General features: G+C 37.2%; 1 protein-coding gene across 7 annotated transcripts in view; it reads right to left on the reverse strand.

Moving 5' to 3' along the window:
* The window catches only part of DLGAP5 (DLG associated protein 5), a 109397-nt gene that overhangs the window by 11723 nt on the left and 78761 nt on the right, over positions 1 to 18913 (reverse strand). For all 7 annotated transcript variants that reach the window (XM_073895247.1, XM_073895245.1, XM_073895246.1 and 4 more), the window contains exons 7-14: positions 18803 to 18873; positions 15796 to 16070; positions 14831 to 14958; positions 14356 to 14479; positions 11333 to 11418; positions 10253 to 10413; positions 5123 to 5215; positions 2160 to 2379 (exon numbers count right to left, since the gene is read on the reverse strand). In XM_073895247.1, the coding sequence (XP_073751348.1) occupies positions 2160 to 2379; positions 5123 to 5215; positions 10253 to 10413; positions 11333 to 11418; positions 14356 to 14479; positions 14831 to 14958; positions 15796 to 16070; positions 18803 to 18873 (1158 nt within the window). The remainder of the gene's footprint in view (positions 1 to 2159; positions 2380 to 5122; positions 5216 to 10252; positions 10414 to 11332; positions 11419 to 14355; positions 14480 to 14830; positions 14959 to 15795; positions 16071 to 18802; positions 18874 to 18913) is intronic.

Consider the following 18913-nt stretch of genomic DNA (forward strand, 5'->3'; position numbering starts at 1 on the left):
AAACAAAAAACAAGAACCATGAGAGCCAACGTGAAAGTTGAGGAAATAAGGAAGTAAAAAACAAGTACAGGAAAAATTATAAAAATAGTCTATTTACCAAGAAAAAAATAAAATAGATGTTTCTGAAAAGATAGATCAGAGAGGACCAACTGAGGAGAGTAAATCCAAGGAACAATTCACACACACACAAAAATCTACACAATCTGAGAAAAAAAAAATCTACACAGTTGAACATCTCAAGACCCCAAGACTCCTCTAAGAACTGAAAGTGGTTGGGGCGCCTGGGTGGCTCAGTCGGTAAGCGTCTGTCTTCGGCTCAGGTCATGGTGCCGGGGTCCTGGGATGGAGTCCTGCATGGGCTCCCTGCGCAGCAGAGCCTGCTTCTCCCTCTCCCCCTGCCTGCCACTCCCCCTGCTTGTGTAATCTCTCTTTCTCTCTCTCTGACAAATAAATAAAACCTTAAAAAAAAAAGAAAAGTAGGGGTGCCTGGGTGGCTCAGTCATTGGGCGTCTGCCTTCGGCTCAGGTCGTGATCCCAGGGTCCTGGGATGGAGCCCTGCATTAGACTCCCTGCTCGGCGGGAAGCCTGCTTCTCCCTCTTGAGTTCCCTCTCTCGCTGTGTCTCTCTCTATCAAATAAATAAATAAATAAATAAAATCTTAAAAAAAAAAAAAAAGAAAAGAAAAGTGGTTGCCCCTAGGGAGTGACAAATGGGGTGAGAGGGGCTTCTTGGGGGACTTCTCTATAACAAGCCTCATACAAACCATGTGCTCTGGAACTAAAACTCAGTTTTAACAAGATAGATTTGGGCCATAAATCTTAATCTCCCCAGTCATAAAGGCCAAGTTGGGTACATGAAAGAATACGGCAATGAGTTCCTTGGGAAGTTAGCGGCATGGAGCCGTGTTACTAGCAGGAGGCAATTCCTGGGTTTACAGGAAAAGCAGCTGTTTAGTGTAAAGGATACAAACCAGACCACACCAGATGTGATAGCTAAACTGACAGGAAGGTTATGATATAGTTGAGGTGATAAATTTACATTTTAATGTAAATATTGGATAGCAGCTCAAGTTTATGTTCAGAAAATTTCCCTGTGGACACAGTTAAATAATAGGGAAAAAATATCCATTCAGCTGATTGGTACCTGAAGAGGACATTGCCCCTTTCTCCCTGAATACAAACATCTAGCACTTAAAGCACTGATAGAAGTTCCACCGAGATTTACAGAAGAGATTACTTCAGCTATGACCTCTCATCACATGGCTTATAAATAAATGATTTCCATCTATATATATAAATTCAATCTAATAAAGACAACCTATGACAAATAGCTATTGAAAAATCATAAGAGGGGCGCCTGGGTGGCTCAGTCGTTAAGCGTCTGCCTTCGGCTCAGGTCATGATCCCAGGGTCCTGGGATCGGGCCCCGCATCGGGCTCCCTGCTCCGCGAGAAGCCTGCTTCTCTCCCTCTCCCACTCCCCCTGCTGTGTTCCCTCTCTCGCTGTGTCTCTCTCTGTCAAATAAATAAATAAAATCTCTAAAAAAAAAAAAAGAAAGAAAAATCTTAAGATCAGAGTTAGAAATCAGTTAGAAAATCGTAAGAAGAATGGTTTCCTTAAGTATTAAAAGCTGGTTTCATTGGAATATTTTTAAATCAGGAAATTAGTACATTTACTGTGTTTCATAAAATCTGAGCAGACGTTTTAAATACAAATGAAAATTGAACCAAACTCCACTTTCCATAAGCTTCATTTTAAAGCACAACTAAAGAAGGGCGAGGGTTTAATGCCTGAGATGCTTTGCATCTTAAATTCTAATCAACTAACTAACCTGAAGAAAACCACCTAACTTCTCATGCTTCCCTCATGTGCCTTACCTCTTGGGACCCTGTGACCTACCTCACAGGATTGTGGGGTTAAGTGGTAATAACAGACATGAAATCACTTAGAAAATATAAGAGCCATTTTAGAAGATACAGCACACTTAAAGTAATCTAATCATACACATCCACACATGCCTTGTATGTGAGTGAGCATGTAGTCTATTTTCCAGACTCAGAGAGTTTGTAGGTCTTCATATGAAAACTATTTTTGACCTCTTATACAAGCTCCCATCCAACCCAAATATTTCTCTCAAGGAGTCCTAGCAGAAAAACTAACCTGAGAAGGACTTAACAGGACTTTCGATTCTGAAAAATCCAGCATCAAACACTATTTTATCAACTTCCTTTGGCATTACAGAGGTCGCTGCCTCCGCAGTTTCTTCCTGCTTCATCCTCTCTCTCATTGCATTTTTTATGGCCGCGAGGCGATTTCTAGCTGCAATTCTTCCACCGTCATTCTGTTTGGGCTTACTTGCTGCCCCTGAGACCACTTTCTTCTGCAAAGAGAAATTATGACATGTATTAAAGCTACTCGTTATCATCTTACAAGAAAAACAAATAAAGCATAAAAAAATATTTAACACATTCATCATACACTAATCAGGTTCCTCGTATGTGCTAAAAATGCTGGGGGCCAAAAGGTGAAGGACAAAGCCCCTGCCCTCAAGGACTTCACAGCTTACAGAAGGGCTAGATATAGACACTAAGAATAATAAATGTCATGATACAGACAAAATCAGATGGCTATGAGATAGAACACAAGGCTATCACCTAAATCAATCTTCAGAGTTATCGAGAAAGGCTGACAGGACCCCTGAGCTGGAATCACTGTTAGCCAAGCTACAAGATGGAGTGAGGAGAGGACTGGGCGCAGAGAACAGCATATTTGCAAAGCCGGAAGCGAAAGAAAGTGCAGAGGAGCTGGGAGGAGGTAAGCAACAGCTAGATGATAAAATCCCTTGCAGGTAACCATTTCTACACTTATACAGAGGACAAAGGAATAGAGCTTATCGATGATTTTTAATCAGGAGATTAACATTATCAGCTTTGTGATTCAGAAAAGTCATTCTGTCTACAGCCCAGAGAAGGGACTGGAGGGTTACAAGCCAGTTAGGAAGGAGACTACTGCACTGATAATGGAAAAAGATGACAGCAGTTAGATTAAGGAGGAAAAATGGAAAAACAAGAAAGGCTTCAAGAGATATTTAAGGGGGCGAACTGAGAGGACTTAGCAATCTACTGGATGTATGTGGAGTAGAGATGGTGAAACAGAGAAAGGACTAAAGAAGATAGCCAGGTTTCTACCTTGGACACCTAGTGAGATGCCAATACCATTCTCTGAGACAAAAACAGTGATGTGTGTGCAGATGCCTTCAGTTTGGGATATACTGATTTTAAGGTACATGGAGTCAGGATATATGGAGCTAGAGCTTAGCAGTAAGTGTGGTATGAAATACAGATTTGGGACTCATCACAGGATGGGTAAGACTGTACAGGGAGAATGTGGAAGGAAAAAATAGAGTTGAGGTAGGAATGTGAATATCACAAACACATAAGGGATAAATGGAAAAACAAACTGCAAACATGACTGAAGAATGGGCACAGAGGCAAGAGGAAAATCAGAATATAATTTTAAGGAGGGACTCAGGCATGTTTAATCCTGCAGAGGGATTGGATTTTATAAGTATCTAATAATTCAGCAACTAGAGAATCAATACCCTTGGTGATAACTGTTCTAGAGGCAAAGAGAGGGGTGAAGCTGAACTGCAGTGAGTTGCAGAGATAAGCGAGAACCAAAATAGTAGCAACAGAGTATAGACAACTTTTTCCGGAAGCTTATCTGTGATTGGTAGTTGGCAACAAAACAAGTTGTTTTTTTCTTTAATGGAAACAAAGATAAGACCCTTAAACATGTCTAAAAACTGATGGAAAAGAGAGGGAAAAGGAGAAAACAAGGCTAACTGATGGAATGAGAGATCAATGAATAAGAGGTCAGAGGTAAGGGTATCAAAGTATAGGTAATAGTTTTAGTTTATTTGTTCCATAATCTTAACAATAGCCTGTAGATTAAAGTAAGAGGAGAGAGACACCTGGTGATACGGGACGGAATTACAAGGCTCTGACCGAATGCTATACCGACAGCCATTATCTGCAGCACTGATATGATATTGTTTCCAGGACCAGGTACTCAATAAGAAATACCCACAGTGGCTTCAAAATGTTCCAGCATTCTTCACTGTTTAATAGATCTGAAATCCATTCATTTATTTTCGTCACAAAATGACGCTGTAATAGGTTCTTTTAATATTCTATCATCTTAAACTCCTACGATAGGATTTAAAACAGATCTTACTTGGATTACATAAAAATAAAGCGCAAATTTAGAAATCTGATTCTACAACCAAAGGTATTCTTCTAAAATATAAAGAAAAACTGGCAACGCTGTAAGGTGATCTGAGAAGCATTCATCTGACCAAAAACTTTTGAGTTCTAAATATTACTAGAAACAAATAGACAAGAATGGAATCTATCATGTTAACAAAGCAAATTTTACAGGGAAAATAAGAAAATTTACAAGATAAAGCATAGGGAAGAAGAAAGATGTTCTAAAGAGAGATTGTCCCTCTCTGCTATTCAATTCTTTCACTTTGAAATAAATCACTCAAAAGAATATATAAAACAGAGAGGTGGCATAGCCTACTGATTAAGAACACAGATTCTGGAATGAGAAAGTCAGGCCTTGAAAGCCAGCTCCCCCTTTGGCAAATGATTTCTGGATGTCAATTTCCTCAACTGTAAAATGGGGAGAACAGAACCCACTTCACAGGATTGTTGTGATGATTAAATGAGCTTATACAAGTAAAAACATGGAACAGAACTTGGCACAGACTACGCATTATATAAATTATGTAGTACTACTATTATAATTACAACAAAATGGAGATGCACAGTTTGAAGTATAAAACAAACATGCAGATACCCACTGTTTAGTAACTTAGAAGCCCTCTAGGTGTCTCAATTCAATTACAGCCCCTCCCTCCCTCCAGAAATAACACTACATTTAGTTTTGACCATTTCCTTATTCTTTCTTCAAAGGCAATCAGGACATTGTAAGCAATATATGGAACTTTGTAAAAAGATGAAAGATCTGAAACTAAATATTTTTAAAGCTTAAAAATAAAAATTTGTTAAAGTAGAAGAGTCTGTATTAGAAATTTGGATATAAAACCACAAACTTACCCGAACAACTTTTTTGCTTATATTATTATTGTTCTGCCATCCAGATTCCTCAAGTTTGGTCAAATTGTTGAATTTTTGGTTTACATCTTCTATCTGTTAATAAATAAAGCACAAGTTTATCAGATTAAAGCTAACCTTATTAAAATGAAAAACTAATGAATTCAAGCTTCAAAAAAAAATCGAGAATGGTGACTTGGACTGGTGGCATGTAAATTAGACTAAGTCATTCTCAATTTAGTATTCAAATCAAGAATTCTTCTTTTTTTTTTTTTAAGGATTTTATTTATTTATTTGACAGAGAGAGAGCACAAGCAGGGGGAGTGGCAGGCAGAGGGAGAAACAGGCTCCCCGCAGAGCAGGGAGCCAATGCGGGGCTCGATCCCAGGACCCTGGGATCATGACCTCAGCCAAAGGCAGATGCTCAACCATTTCAGCCAGCCAGGCGTCCCCCCAAAAAAAGAATTCTTATGGTAAAATTGCTCACTGTTATTTTTGGTTTTACAAGCATACATCATCTACATAAAGAGGGTCAAATATGAAGAAACCTCCTAATTTATTTTTGACCATTAAAATGTAGGAGATAGGGGCGCCTGGGTGGCTCAGTCGTTAAGCGTCTACCTTCCGACTCAGGTCATGATCCCAGGATCCTGGGATTGAGCCCCGTGTCAGGCTCCCTGCTCAGCGGGAGGTGTGCTTCTCCCTCTCCCACTCCCCCTGCTGTGTTCCCTCTCTCACTGTGTCTCTCTCTGTCAAATAAATTTTTAAAAAATCTTTTAAAAAATGAATAAATAAAATGTAGGAGATATTCTAGATGTTTTTGTTTCCTAAATTATACAATGTGAACACAGAGCACAATACGTCTTTTTTTTTTTTTTTTAAACACAGTGTCTTTTGCAAATACTTTCTCTCAGTCTGTGGCTTGCCTTCTCTTTCTCTTGACACAATGTCATTTTAAAAGATTCAAGTAATGTATCTACTAGCAGGATGACAATGTATGATCCTTATCCTTCTGGTATAATCCTCATCTCTACTAGATATATGAAGTGATGCCTTCTGTGCGCCACTTTAGGGAAGATCAGAACAAGCTTCCCTCATTCCAGTCGGGGCTGACATTAACCTCCTGGGGCTGGAACACGTAGCCCAGGGGGAGGTCATCGCGAGGGCACAAACAAGACGGAGGGCCAAAGATGGAGTCAGTGATGTCAGTGTATGATCCTCATCCGTCTGGTATTTCCAATCTCCTCCAAAGAAGTAACCACTGTCAACAGTTTAGCAAACATGCTTCACTCCCCTACTATTCATTTATACACATGTACTCTCAATTTCTCTCCTGAAAAAATGTAAATTCCAAAAAGTCTCAGGATTACACTTATGACCAACTGATGTTCAACAAATGTATCAATGCAATTCAATGAGGAAACAATAGTCTTTTCAACAACAGTGCTGGGACAATTGGATATCCACAAGAAAAAAGATGAATTTACACTCTTTATCTATATCATACACAAAAATGAATTCCAAACGAATCAGATACCTAATTGTGGAACTAAAACTGCAATACTTTTAGAAAAAAAAAAATAAGAAAATCTTTGTGAGCTGACATTAGGCAAAAAGAGTTCTTAGACATGATGCCAAAAATCACAATAGAGAAGAAAAAAATGGATAAATTGAACACCATCAAAATTAAAAACATTTACACTTCAAAAGACACCATTAAGAAAATTAAGCCACAAACTAGGGAAAAAATATTTGCAAATAATATTTCTGATAAAAGACAGAATAAAGAATCCAGAATAAAGAACACTTACAACTCAATAAAAAAAGACAAACCCAATTTAAAAATGGCCAAAAGATTTAAATAGAAATTTCACCAAAGACATACAAATGGCTAATAAACACATGAAAAGATCATTAACATCATTATTCACTAGAGAAATGCAAATCAAAACTACGACAAATAGTTTGCACCCACTAGGATGGCTCTACTAGACAGTAACAAATACTGGTGAGGATGGGGAGTCCTAGGAAAACTCATATGTTGTTGATGGGAAAGTAAAATGTTATATAATCACTTTGGAAAATAGCTTGGCAGTTTCTTAAAAAGCTAAATGTAAATTTACTATATGTCCCAGCAATATCTAGATATTTACCCCAAGAGAAATGAAAACAAACGTCTACCCTAAGATTTGTATGTGAATATTCATAGAAGATTATTCATCATCACCAAAGTGGAACAATCCAAGTGTCCCTCCGCTGATGACTAGAGTGATGTATTTGTATTTATACAATGAAATACTACTCAGCAATGAAAAGCAACAAAGTACATATACATGCTACAACACGGAGGAACCTTGAAAACATCATGCTACATGAAAGAAGCCACATACAAAGGGCTATATATTGTATTATTCTATTTAATATGAAATGTCCAGAAAAGGCAAATCCACAAAGACTGAGTTGCTTGGGGTTGGGAGTGGGAATGCGGATTGACTTGCACATAGGAAAGAAGATCTTTTTATGCTGAAAATACTGTACATTTGGATTGTGGCACTGGTTGAACAACTCTGTCAATTTACTGAAACACACTGAATTGTGCATTTAGAACTGGTAAATTTTATATTAGATTAGACCTCAAAACAGCTCTAAAGAAAAAAAAAAAAAAAAGAGGTCCCAGGAGCGCACTTGAAAAGTCTCCCAACAGCCAAATTTGGGAAATGATCATCAATAGGTGATAAATGTGAACAATACAAACACATCAAAAACCTTCAAATCTATCCATTAATAACACTAAAAAACACAAAACTCATTGGTCACTACTGAAGGATGGTAGTGAACCAATTCATTATGAAAATTGGTAAATATATAAAAACTGGTCATAAAGCAACACATCATCATGACTACCTAAACACAATTCACATCTGGGCTGTACAGCAATGGACATTATTATGTTTCCTTCACTTTTTCTCTACTGAATCATTATTTTTGCTTTTTATTTGCTTAGCTTCTATGTATCTATCATCAATTCACCTCTCAAGTCTATATAAACCTCCTCTTAACACAATTTATTTTAAATTTTTTTTTTTAAAGATTTTATTTATTTATTTGAGAGAGAGAGACGCAGCGAGAGAGGGAACACAAGCAGGGGGAGTGGGAGAGGGAGAAGCAGGCTTCCCGCGGAGCAGGGAGCCTGATGCGGGGCTCAATCCCAGGACCCTGGGACCATGACCTGAGCCAAAGGCAGATGCTTAACGACTGAGCCACCCAGGCGCCCCCTCTTAACACAATTTAAAAAGCAAACAAATCAGGTATTTTATTTAGGTCAGCTTCACAGAGACCAAGCTCACAGAGCCCTGTATCCTCCTGCTCCAACCTCAACTACTGCTTCCTAACTACACACCTCAAATCACCTCAGCCCCATTCCCTTAGCCCCCATCTGGGGATCAGTCCCACCTCCTCCTGCTTCTTGGGTTTACTCCCTCATCCTCATATTTGTGAGATACATTCTCACTTGGTTTCCTAAGAAAGGGAACATGGGAGGTAAAATTTGAGATTCTGGGAGTCTAAAAAGTGCCTTTTCACCCTTACATGTGATTGGCTGGGTACAAAACTCCAGGCTGGAAGTTATTTTCCCTCAGAGGTTTGAGGGCATTTTTCTCTCAGCTTTCAGTGTTTCTGTTGAGAAATCCAAGGCTATTTTGATTCTTGACCCTTTGTATGAAACTTTTTTTCTCCATGGAAGCTTCTAGGTTTTTCTCTTCATCCCTAAAGTTGTACAATCATATTTAATAATGTGCATTGGTGTGAGTCTACTCTGATTCACAGGGCTAGGCACTCAATGGGCTCCTTCAATCTGGAATTCAGGTCCTCCAGTTCTGGGGAAAATTTTAAACTAACTGATCATTTCCTCTCTTCTATTTTTTCTATTCTCTTTTTCTGGAATTCCTATTATTTGGATATTATATTTTCTAGACTGATCCACTTAATCTTATCTATTTCTTATACAGTCTCTCTTATTTTACATCTCTCCCATTTTATGGGATACCTTAACTTCATATTCCATCTTTCTATTGAATCTTACATTTCTGCTCTCATAGTTTTTAACTTCAAAGAGTAATTTTTGTTGTGCTTGGAATGTTCTTTTTTTAATAGCTGTTCTTATTTGGCAGATGAAATGTCTGGTCTCTTTGAGAATATTAACACTTGCATTTAAAAGTTCTCTTCTCCTTTATTATCCTCATTTACTCCTTCCAAAAAGCTTTCTTTCTGGGGTGCTTTGACTTATTTTCTCCCCCCAGGTTTGAAGCTTTTATCAAATGTCTAATGATTATTGGCTACTAGTTCCTGAAATAGTATATGTTCATCTCTAAAATAAGATCAAAAAGCTAGAAAGTGTCATCTCCTCCCATACCTTTCCTGATCTTCCTAGTGATTCCCACTATCACAGCACTTTGTACATTAGAGTGAAATTATATGTTGTGTCTGACTTGCTAATAAGCTACAAACTTCTCTGGGAGAGAGAATTTGCCTTATTTTTCAACTCCTGGTACACTGCCTGGCACACATTAAGAACTCAATAATTGCTAGATGATCTGAACTAGTAAAGACTAAATTTGCTCATTTTTCTCAAATGTAGAGTCATCATGGTCTATGCAACAGTTGAATATAATCTCAATTTCCAAACCATATAGAAATCATCCTGACAACATGGGGAAGAAGTGGACATCAGTTATAAAATTTAGACAGTGCTGGGGCGTGAGGGTGGCTCAGTTGGTTAAGTGTCCGACTCTTGGTTTTGACTCAGGTAATGATCTCAGGGTTATGAAACTGAGCCCCATGACAGGTTCCATGCTCAGCGGGGAGTCTGCTTGAGATTCTCTTGCCCTCTACCCCTCCCCCTTGCTCCTGCTCTCTTTCTCTCTAAAATAAATAAATAAATCTTTAAAATTTAGACAGTGCTTTACAGTTTATAAAGATAGTATCTTTAATATCTCATTTAATAATATCTAATATCTCATTTAATATTACAGGTACCTAAAAAGCAGCTCCCATTACCCCCATTTTATTTTTGCTAACCTCCTTTTCAAAAAGACCTACTCGGAGTTAATACACGAAAAATGCTTGACCACATACCTGAAAACTAACCATATCCCAAAATCCATCCAGATCTGTACAGGTAGTCTCCTTTTCACCTCGTTTATATTCACAATTGTCCACCAGTCCTTCAAACTGCTTGAACCTTTCTTTCATAAGGAGTCTTGTTTGCCCAACTGCTGTACGAATAAGATCTTTAGCTAAAGGAAATATGAGGTTTTTAAAAGTTAAAGGACAAAACTGGACCTTTATTGCCAGCCCACCAGATAAGAAGACCTCACCATAAATATCCTCGGGCTTACAGAATCAAATTCTTACCTTAATGCAAAACAAAAAATATCACTACAAAACTTTGCTTTACAAATACTTAGCATTCACTATCTGCTTCAATTCATGTTAAAAATTAGCAATATTCATTCTCATACATACTTCTGCACAATCAACAGCACTCTACCTTTCCTTGTGTTTAATAAGAATTCAACCACAAACAACCCATCACACATCAGTATCTATGAAACGCTTCACACTGACAAAACACAAATGATTTTTTTTCTTTTTTTTTTCAAATTGTTTTATTGTTATGTTAATCACCATATATTACATCATTAGTTTTTGATGCAGTGTTCCATGATTCATTGTTTGTTCATAACACCCAGTGCTCCATACAGAACGTGCCCTCCTCAATACCCATCACCAGGCTAACCCATCCCCCCACCCCCCTAAATGATTTTTTTTTCTAAATAGCTTCCCCAAATAAGTAAGATTAAGGAACTTTCCTGAAAATCTGTTCCATATTGATTTAGGTAATTTTCATTCAGAAAAATAGTTTTGTGTGATTAGACAATACCAGTTACAGATGTCACTCATAGTTATATCAATCTAATAATGGGGAAATGTCTAATTTTCAGCAATAACAACCAATATTCCAATTCCTTGTATCTTTTAAATCATGTCCATTTTAGTACAGAGATAGCAGCAAACATATGTTGAGATATGAAAAATTCTTGCTGCTTGAATAACAATGTAACCAATTCAGTTAGACAACCCTAGATCATTGTTTTGGATAAATATATTTAAAAAACCAAAACTAAAACAAAAAAAATATAAATGTTCCCTCACCATCATCTGGAATGTCCAATTCAAGCTTCCTGTCCCACTCAAGGCAGTGCGAAGTTAATTTCTCAGTTTCTGACTGAAGAATATTTCTAAAATTATGACATACATTTCAGTTTTACAAATGTTTCTCATACTAATACCTAAGTATTGGCATTATGACACACGTAACATTAGGAAGGTATAAAAGATGGTCACAATGTTAATTTTTCAGAGTTGATGCTGATTTTATGAACTGTGATTCATTAAAATCCACAAATACAAGTTGATACCCTGTGTCCCTCTTCCTACACCTAAAACTTATGCAAATTGTTAGTGCCAAGAGCCCATTTTTCACACTAATATTTCCAATTTCTTCCAGTCTTAGACTTTACAGAATCAGATGTTCCTTACTTTTCTGTTAGTTCTGTTATTGACCATGAGACTAAGACCAACCCAACTCTCAAGAGTAAGTTGAAACTAAAAACTGTAAGTATGAAATTACAGTGATAGAGCCTTACAGATTCTCTGTAATTATTTAGGCTTTGCTTGCTACTCCAAAGGCAGTGGTTCTCAAGAGGGGTCAATTTTGTCCCCTCGGACACATCTGTCAATGTCTAGAAGCATTTCTGTGTTATGAACTGGAGGGAGGAGCGCTACTGGCCAAGGATGTTACCAAACAACCTACACCGCAGAAGATGGTCCCCACAACAATTATCTGGTCTAAGATATCAATAGTGCCAAGGTTAAGAAACACTAATCTAAGGTAAACGTAATCTGTTTCTTTATAAAAAGCATCCTCACAGGAGAAACTGTGGATAGTTTTTGTTTCTTAAAAGAAAACTTTAGCTATTTATATCTCATGGCATGACAGAGGATGACTTAATTTATGAGAAAAGAGACCTGGCTTAGATCTGACATTATTTAGTTGGGTAAATTGCTTTTTATCTCAATGTCTCATAGTTGAAAACACAATGGATTAGCTAATCACTAAAATCCTTTACAATTCTAAAATTTCATGCCCTAAAAGTAATTGAAGTGGCTTTCAAACATACAAAAAGATATTCATAATAGAATATTAAGACTACAGGCAAGAGAGTATTTCTTATCTACTTAATTGGCAAAGGTCAAAAAGTTGTTAACATTGGGCGCCTGGGTGGCTCAGTTGGTTAAGCGACTGCCTTCGGCTCAGGTCATGATCCTGGAGTCCCAGGATCGAGTCCCGCATCGGGCTCCCTGCTCGGCAGGGAGTCTGCTTCTCCCTCTGACCCTATCCCCTCTGATGTGCTCTCTCTCTCTCATTCTCTCTCTCTCAAATAAATAAAATCTTTAAAAAAAAAAAAAAGTTGTTAACATTGTATTGGAAAAGGTATGAGAATGTTCTTCCTACATTCATTCAAGAATAATAGTATGGTAGCACCTGGGTGGCTCGTCGTTAAGCGTCTGCCTTTGGCTCGGGTCATGGGCCCAGGGTCCTGGGATCAAGTCCCACATCGGGCTCCCTGCTCAGCAGGAAGCCTGCTTCTCCCTCTCCTACTCCCCCTGCTTGTGTTCCCTCTCTCGCTGTCTCTCTGTCAAAAAAATAAATAAAATCTTGGAAAAAAAAAAAAAGAATAATAGTATGCAGGTTGGCTCAGTCAGTTAAGTATCCAGCTCTTGATTTCGGCTCAGGTCATGATCTCGGGGTTGTGAGATGAGCCCTGCTTAAGAGTCTCACTCTCCCTCTCCCTCTGCCCCTTGCTCACACACATGCTCGCTCTCTCTCTCTCTCTCAAAAAAAAAGAGAATAACAACATTTACATGAATATGTGTGTGCATGCCTGCACGTGAACTATAATTTGGAAAATTTGAATACTGACTGGATATTTTAGGACATTAAGTAATTATGATTATGTTAACCACAATAAGTATTATGGTTATGTTAATAGGAGTCTTTAACTTTGAAAAATACCTACAGAAATATTTATGAAGTGATATGATTATCTGGGATTTTCTTAAAATATCCGAGTCAGAAGTATATGGGAATACATAGGAAACAAGACTGACCATGAGTGATGGGGGCTGTGTACAAGTCCCTGCAGTTTCATATAGGTTTTAAATTTTCCACAATAAAAAGCTTAAAAAAAAAGAAGAGCAGCATGTAATCATTTCCTGTGTAATGTGGAATGTTGGAGTCTTTCTCCAAATGCAGTCCTCTGATTTGTTTTCAAGGCCTATAGGTGACAAGATTGAGGTTCCCCAAACAGGATGTTAATTTTCACTCTTCACAGTTGGAGAAAAGTAATCCTATCTCATGATTTCGTAGGCCAAAGAGCTTCCTACCATCTCCCACTATCCTTCTTTTGTAAAATAAAGATTAACTTGGTTTCTTTTGGTGGGGGGGGGGGGGGGGGATGAAAAAAAAAGAACTGGCCCTACCCTGGTGACATATTTTCACGTGAGAGAACTGGAAAGTATACAAGGTTGTTCTTTACAGCCTTGAGTGTATTAGTAAAAGACCCAACTCAATATAAATAACCAGCAACAGCAATTTACTACTAAGTAAATTGTGGTACATCTACATAATTGGATACTATATAGTCACTAAACATACACACATACCCACACCCACAAACAAAACAACAACATGAAAAAGCTCTTTAAGTATTAAAATGGAATGTCTCCCACAATAAACATTAAATGAAAACAGAATAGTAAGCTATTGTTTGTATAAAAAAAGGAAAAGATATCCATGTTTGTCTATATATATGTTATCTATCTCTTTGAAATTTTTCACAAAGCATGAATAACACTTGCCTCCATGGAAGGTTTGAACTGTGGAGTTAGGAGATAGTTGAGAAAGGGCTTCTCGCTTGTACCTTTTTCTACCTTTCAAATTAGAAACCACATGAATGAAAACACTAGCTACTGAAAAAATAATTAAATTAAAAAAAAATGAAAATCATCCAGAGTCTAATTCATCTATTATATTAAGGTTAAAATAGTTTAATTTTGGTTTTAAATATCTACACATTAATACAAAGTCTTACACTAGGAACAAATGGACAAACCTGAAATATGGCACATCATGGTGGAGCTGAGATATCTGATCTTCATTTATTTCAAGTAATGAGACTTCTTTTATTGTAAGGTCATTTGAAATTTTAGTACTCTCATCTTTATTTAAGACATGTTCTACAAAGAAAACACCACATATAAATTTCAAAGCAGCAATTTTTTAAATGACATCCCCTACAAAAGACAAACTTTAAAAAACCTTCCATTCTTTTGTTGTTGAATTTTAACATTTTATTTCTGCTTCAGTGATTTCATTTACCACATCTCCTCTAAAATGTCTCAATAATTTCATCTCTTCAAATTTATATTTATTTCCCCCCTTTCTTCAGACCGCTTTCCTCATTCCAACTCTCTGTCCAGATGTCTTTCCCCATGTTTCCCATCTCTTCTGACCCTGTGGGGCTCTAAACAAATCTCTGATAAATCACAATCCAGAAGGCAAGTAAAAATGTAATTAAAATACCATACCTTTATTCGAAACTGTTAGAGAACCCAAAGGACACTGTAGTTTATCTGAATCTTGATATACTGTCTTTGCAGAGTAAGTTTTATATTTTTGAGCCAAAATTTCTTCTGTCACTTCTTGAGTCTTATCACTAAAAACAATAGCAAAAATAAACTTCATGAAGCATGAATCCTATACATCTAATTGAAGGATTTCAAAATTACATTGTTTTTTAAAAACCAGGTATAAAAATAGAAATGTATAATTTTTTTTAAGTTTGTTTAATCTCTACATCCAATGTGGGGCTTGAACTCACAACCCCAGATCCAAAGTTGCACGCTGTTCTGAGTATGTTCATTTTAAAAACAACATATCTATTCCAGGGCAGAAAAATTTAAACACCTATATAGTGCGGATGTCCATCTTTTTTTTTTTTTTTTCCATCTTTACTAATTGTAATGAGGTCTAAAGATTTTGAAAATCTCTTAATGAAACACTTAATAGTCTTGCCGCTGCTGAGCAGTTTGCCAACAGCCAGTCTGCAAACAATCTTGCCTTTTAAAGATTCCAAATGATCCCCACCACCTGCCCCCAGCCTCCACTTTGCAAGTTAATCATTTTTGCCTTTAGAGGTAATTTTTCTAAGCAAAAAACCACAAACAAACAAAAACCCATGTCTGAGCTACAGTATTACAGCAATTACTTCTTTCTAAAAATTTATTTCTAAGTGTTATAATAAAGTCACTCATTAAAAGCAATAAAACAAATTGTACTATGAAAATAATATTAGCAACCACAATGCATAGGAAATATCAAAACTGTCAAATAGATTATTGTAGCCTTCTGAAGAATTTTTTTTAAAAACCAAATTTTCATGATTTATAATTAACTATTTAAATAAGAACTTTTGAAAAGCGCAAGCTAAATCTAAGAAAGGCATTTGTTACCCATCTTTGCAAGAAATTCATTATTAACATTACATTCTTACACTTCTGTTTTTAAAGGGGTCCAGGTATAACTGGGTGTCAAGAAAGCATTGGCACTTCTGGGAGTCATAGGTGTTACTTGATAGGTCTTCAGACCATCCAGGGGCTGAAACATAAAATCCTGAGGTGCGAAGGAATTCTTCCCTTTCATTTTTGCAGTACTGGTCTTAGGTAAGTTCTCTGTTTTTGGTAAGACTCCATCTGGATCCATTCCATTTGTTGCACTAGTTTGTGAATCCAAAGTATTTTCTTCACTATCGACTTTAAAAGAAACAACCTAGTTGTGAGTAAACAGAATAGAGTGAGAATTCCTCTTCTGGGTATATATTTGACCAATTTTTACAGGACTGAAAATGTGAAAGCTGAGATATATGTCCCACAAACATAAAGAGACAAAAACAAATACAATGAAATGCATACAAGGAATCAGAAGACCAGTTACACTAAACCATTGCTATGATCCAGAAAGAGAGGGAACCAATCCTCATTATAGGAATAAATAATAGGTTTTAGGTGTCACAACAAATTAAAATATATGAAAACTAAGGTGGAAAAATTTACTCACCTAACAAATACAGACCTCTTTTTACTTAGATTATGCTGATAATTACAATAGTTTCAGAATCAGAAATCCAATGTTTCTTAGATGACTACTATTGCCAAGAACCAAATCCTTTTTGTAAATAATCTAGGATTATAAATAACCTTGTCATATGAGCAAAACTATGTTTCAATGTTACACAATTAGATGAACCATATAAAATGTGAAGCATATTTTCTTTTTCAATTTAATTACTTTTTTTTTTTCACTTGAGATATAATTAACATATAACATTATATTAGTTTTAAGTATATAACATCAGGGGCGCCTGGGTGGCTCAGTCGGTTAAGCATCTGCCGTCAGCTCAGGTCAATGATCCCAGGGTCCTGGGATCGAGCCCCGCATCAGGCTCCCTGCTCAGCGGGAAGCCTGCTTCTCCCTCTCCCGCTCCCCCTGCTTGTGTTCCCTCTCTTGCTCTCTCTGTCAAATAAATAAATAAAATATTTAAAAAGAAAAAAGTATATGATTCAATATTTGTATATATTGTGAAATGATCATGATAAGTCTAGTTAACAACCATCACCATACATAGTCAATAGAATTTTTTTTTTGTGATGAGAACCTTTAAGATTTACTCTCTTAGCAACTTTCAAACATGCAATACAGAATTATTAACTACAGTCATTATGGGATATAGTACATCCCCAGGACTTATTTATTTTGTAACTGGAAGTTTGTACCTTTTGAATCCCCTCATCCATTTCATGCATTCATTTAAACATAATTTTTAGAAGTTTCTACGTTTCTGATTTTCAACAATTTGTAAACAGAAACCTGAGTATTTCAACCTGGACAAGAATTTAAGAGTGACATTGTCCCTGAGGCCAACATGGCAGTGAAAGTAAAAACTTAGGTTAACCCATAAGGAGGAAATCAATCTTAAGGGAAGAACTATGAGATCCAGCTGCTTGCTTGTGAAGATTCATCCTCTACTGCCTTCCTTGGAGAAGCTAGGTTTGATTCTTAAAAGAATTTAGCCAGGTTTCTCACATTCTGGCAAAACTTTTATTTTTAAGGTTAAGGAACTGTAATGTGGATCATAAGCCAAGGAATTGGGCCCTCAAATTGGTGGCTCTTTTTTGAAGACTCTACTAGGCTCTGTGCTAGATGCTATCAGAAATTTAGGTTATTTTGGGGCACCTGGGTGGCTCAGTTGTTAAGCGTCTGTCTTCAGCTCAGGTCATGATCCCAGGGTCCTGGGATCAAGCCCCGCATCATGCTCCCTGCTCAGCAGGAAGCCTGCTTCTCCCTCTCTCTCTGCCCCTGCTTATGTTCCCTCTCTCGATGTCTCTCTCTCTCTCTGTCAAATGAATGAATGAATGAATGAATGAATAAATAAATAAATAAATAAATGGATAAATGAAAGAAACTTAGGTTATTTCATGGGATGCCTGGGTGGCTCAGTCTATTAAGCGTCTGCCTTCAGCTCAGGTCATGATCCCAGGGTCCTGGGATTGAGTCCCACATTGACTCCTTGCTCAGCAGGGAGCCTGCTTCTCCCTCAACGTGCTTGTGCTCTCTCTGACAAATAAATAAATAAAATCTTTAAAAAAAGAAAAAGAAATTTTTAAAACATTTTATTTGAGAGAAAGAGAGACAGCATGGGGGGAGCAGAGGGAGAGAGAGAATCTCAAGCAGACTCCATGTTGAGCGTGGAGTCTGATGCGGGGCTCAATCCCAGGACCCTGAGATCCTGACCTGAGCTGAAACCAAGACCAACTGTGCCACCCAGGTGCCTCTAGGTTATTTCATTCTTAGAACTACTTTATGTAAGGGGCGCCTGGGTGGCTCAGTTGTTAAGCGTCTGCCTTCGGCTCAGGTCATGATCCCAGAGTCCTGGGATCGAGCCCCACATCGGGCTCCCTGCTCAGCAGGAAGCCTGCTTCTCCCTCTCCCACTCCCCCTGCTTGTGTTCCCTCTCTCGCTGTGTCTCTGTCAAATAAATAAAAATCTTTACCCAAAAAAAAAAAAAAAAAAATTACTTTATGTAAGTATTGCATGTTAGAGATGGGAAAACAAACTCATAACTTGCCCAAGGTTATCTAGTTAATTGGAAGCAGAGACAATATTCAAATTCATGCCTAATGAATCCAAAGTCAAAACATTTCACCCTACTCCATCTTATATCTTAGTGAATTTCCATGTGAAGGTTTCTGTCAGCTGTGTGACTGTATTTCTCTATCTCCCGTTAACCAAATTATGCTTTCTCTAGCTATAAAGTTCTGAGGATGTAATACCTGAAAGACAACAACAATAAATCCTTTTGATGCTTCCTTATGGCTCAAGACGTTTTAACACACATGTAGCTTAACCCTCTTGAAGCAGTTCTGTATGCTTAATTTCAACTTTATGAAAGTAGCAATGAGATTTTCAAAGTATCTGGAAATAAACAGATGTTTATACTCTACCTTGTCAGGTTTTGTTTCTATCTTTTTGGCAGGTCTTCCTTGATTTGGTGCCTTTCTTTCTGTTTCATTATCTAAAAAGTGAAAAAAGACAACCATTTTGACTAGATGGAA

This window comes from Callorhinus ursinus, unplaced genomic scaffold (assembly GCF_003265705.2).
Source record: "Callorhinus ursinus isolate GAN/ISIS: 27379988/994484 unplaced genomic scaffold, GSC_fseal_2.0 scaffold8, whole genome shotgun sequence".
Taxonomy (NCBI): Eukaryota; Metazoa; Chordata; class Mammalia; order Carnivora; family Otariidae; genus Callorhinus; species Callorhinus ursinus.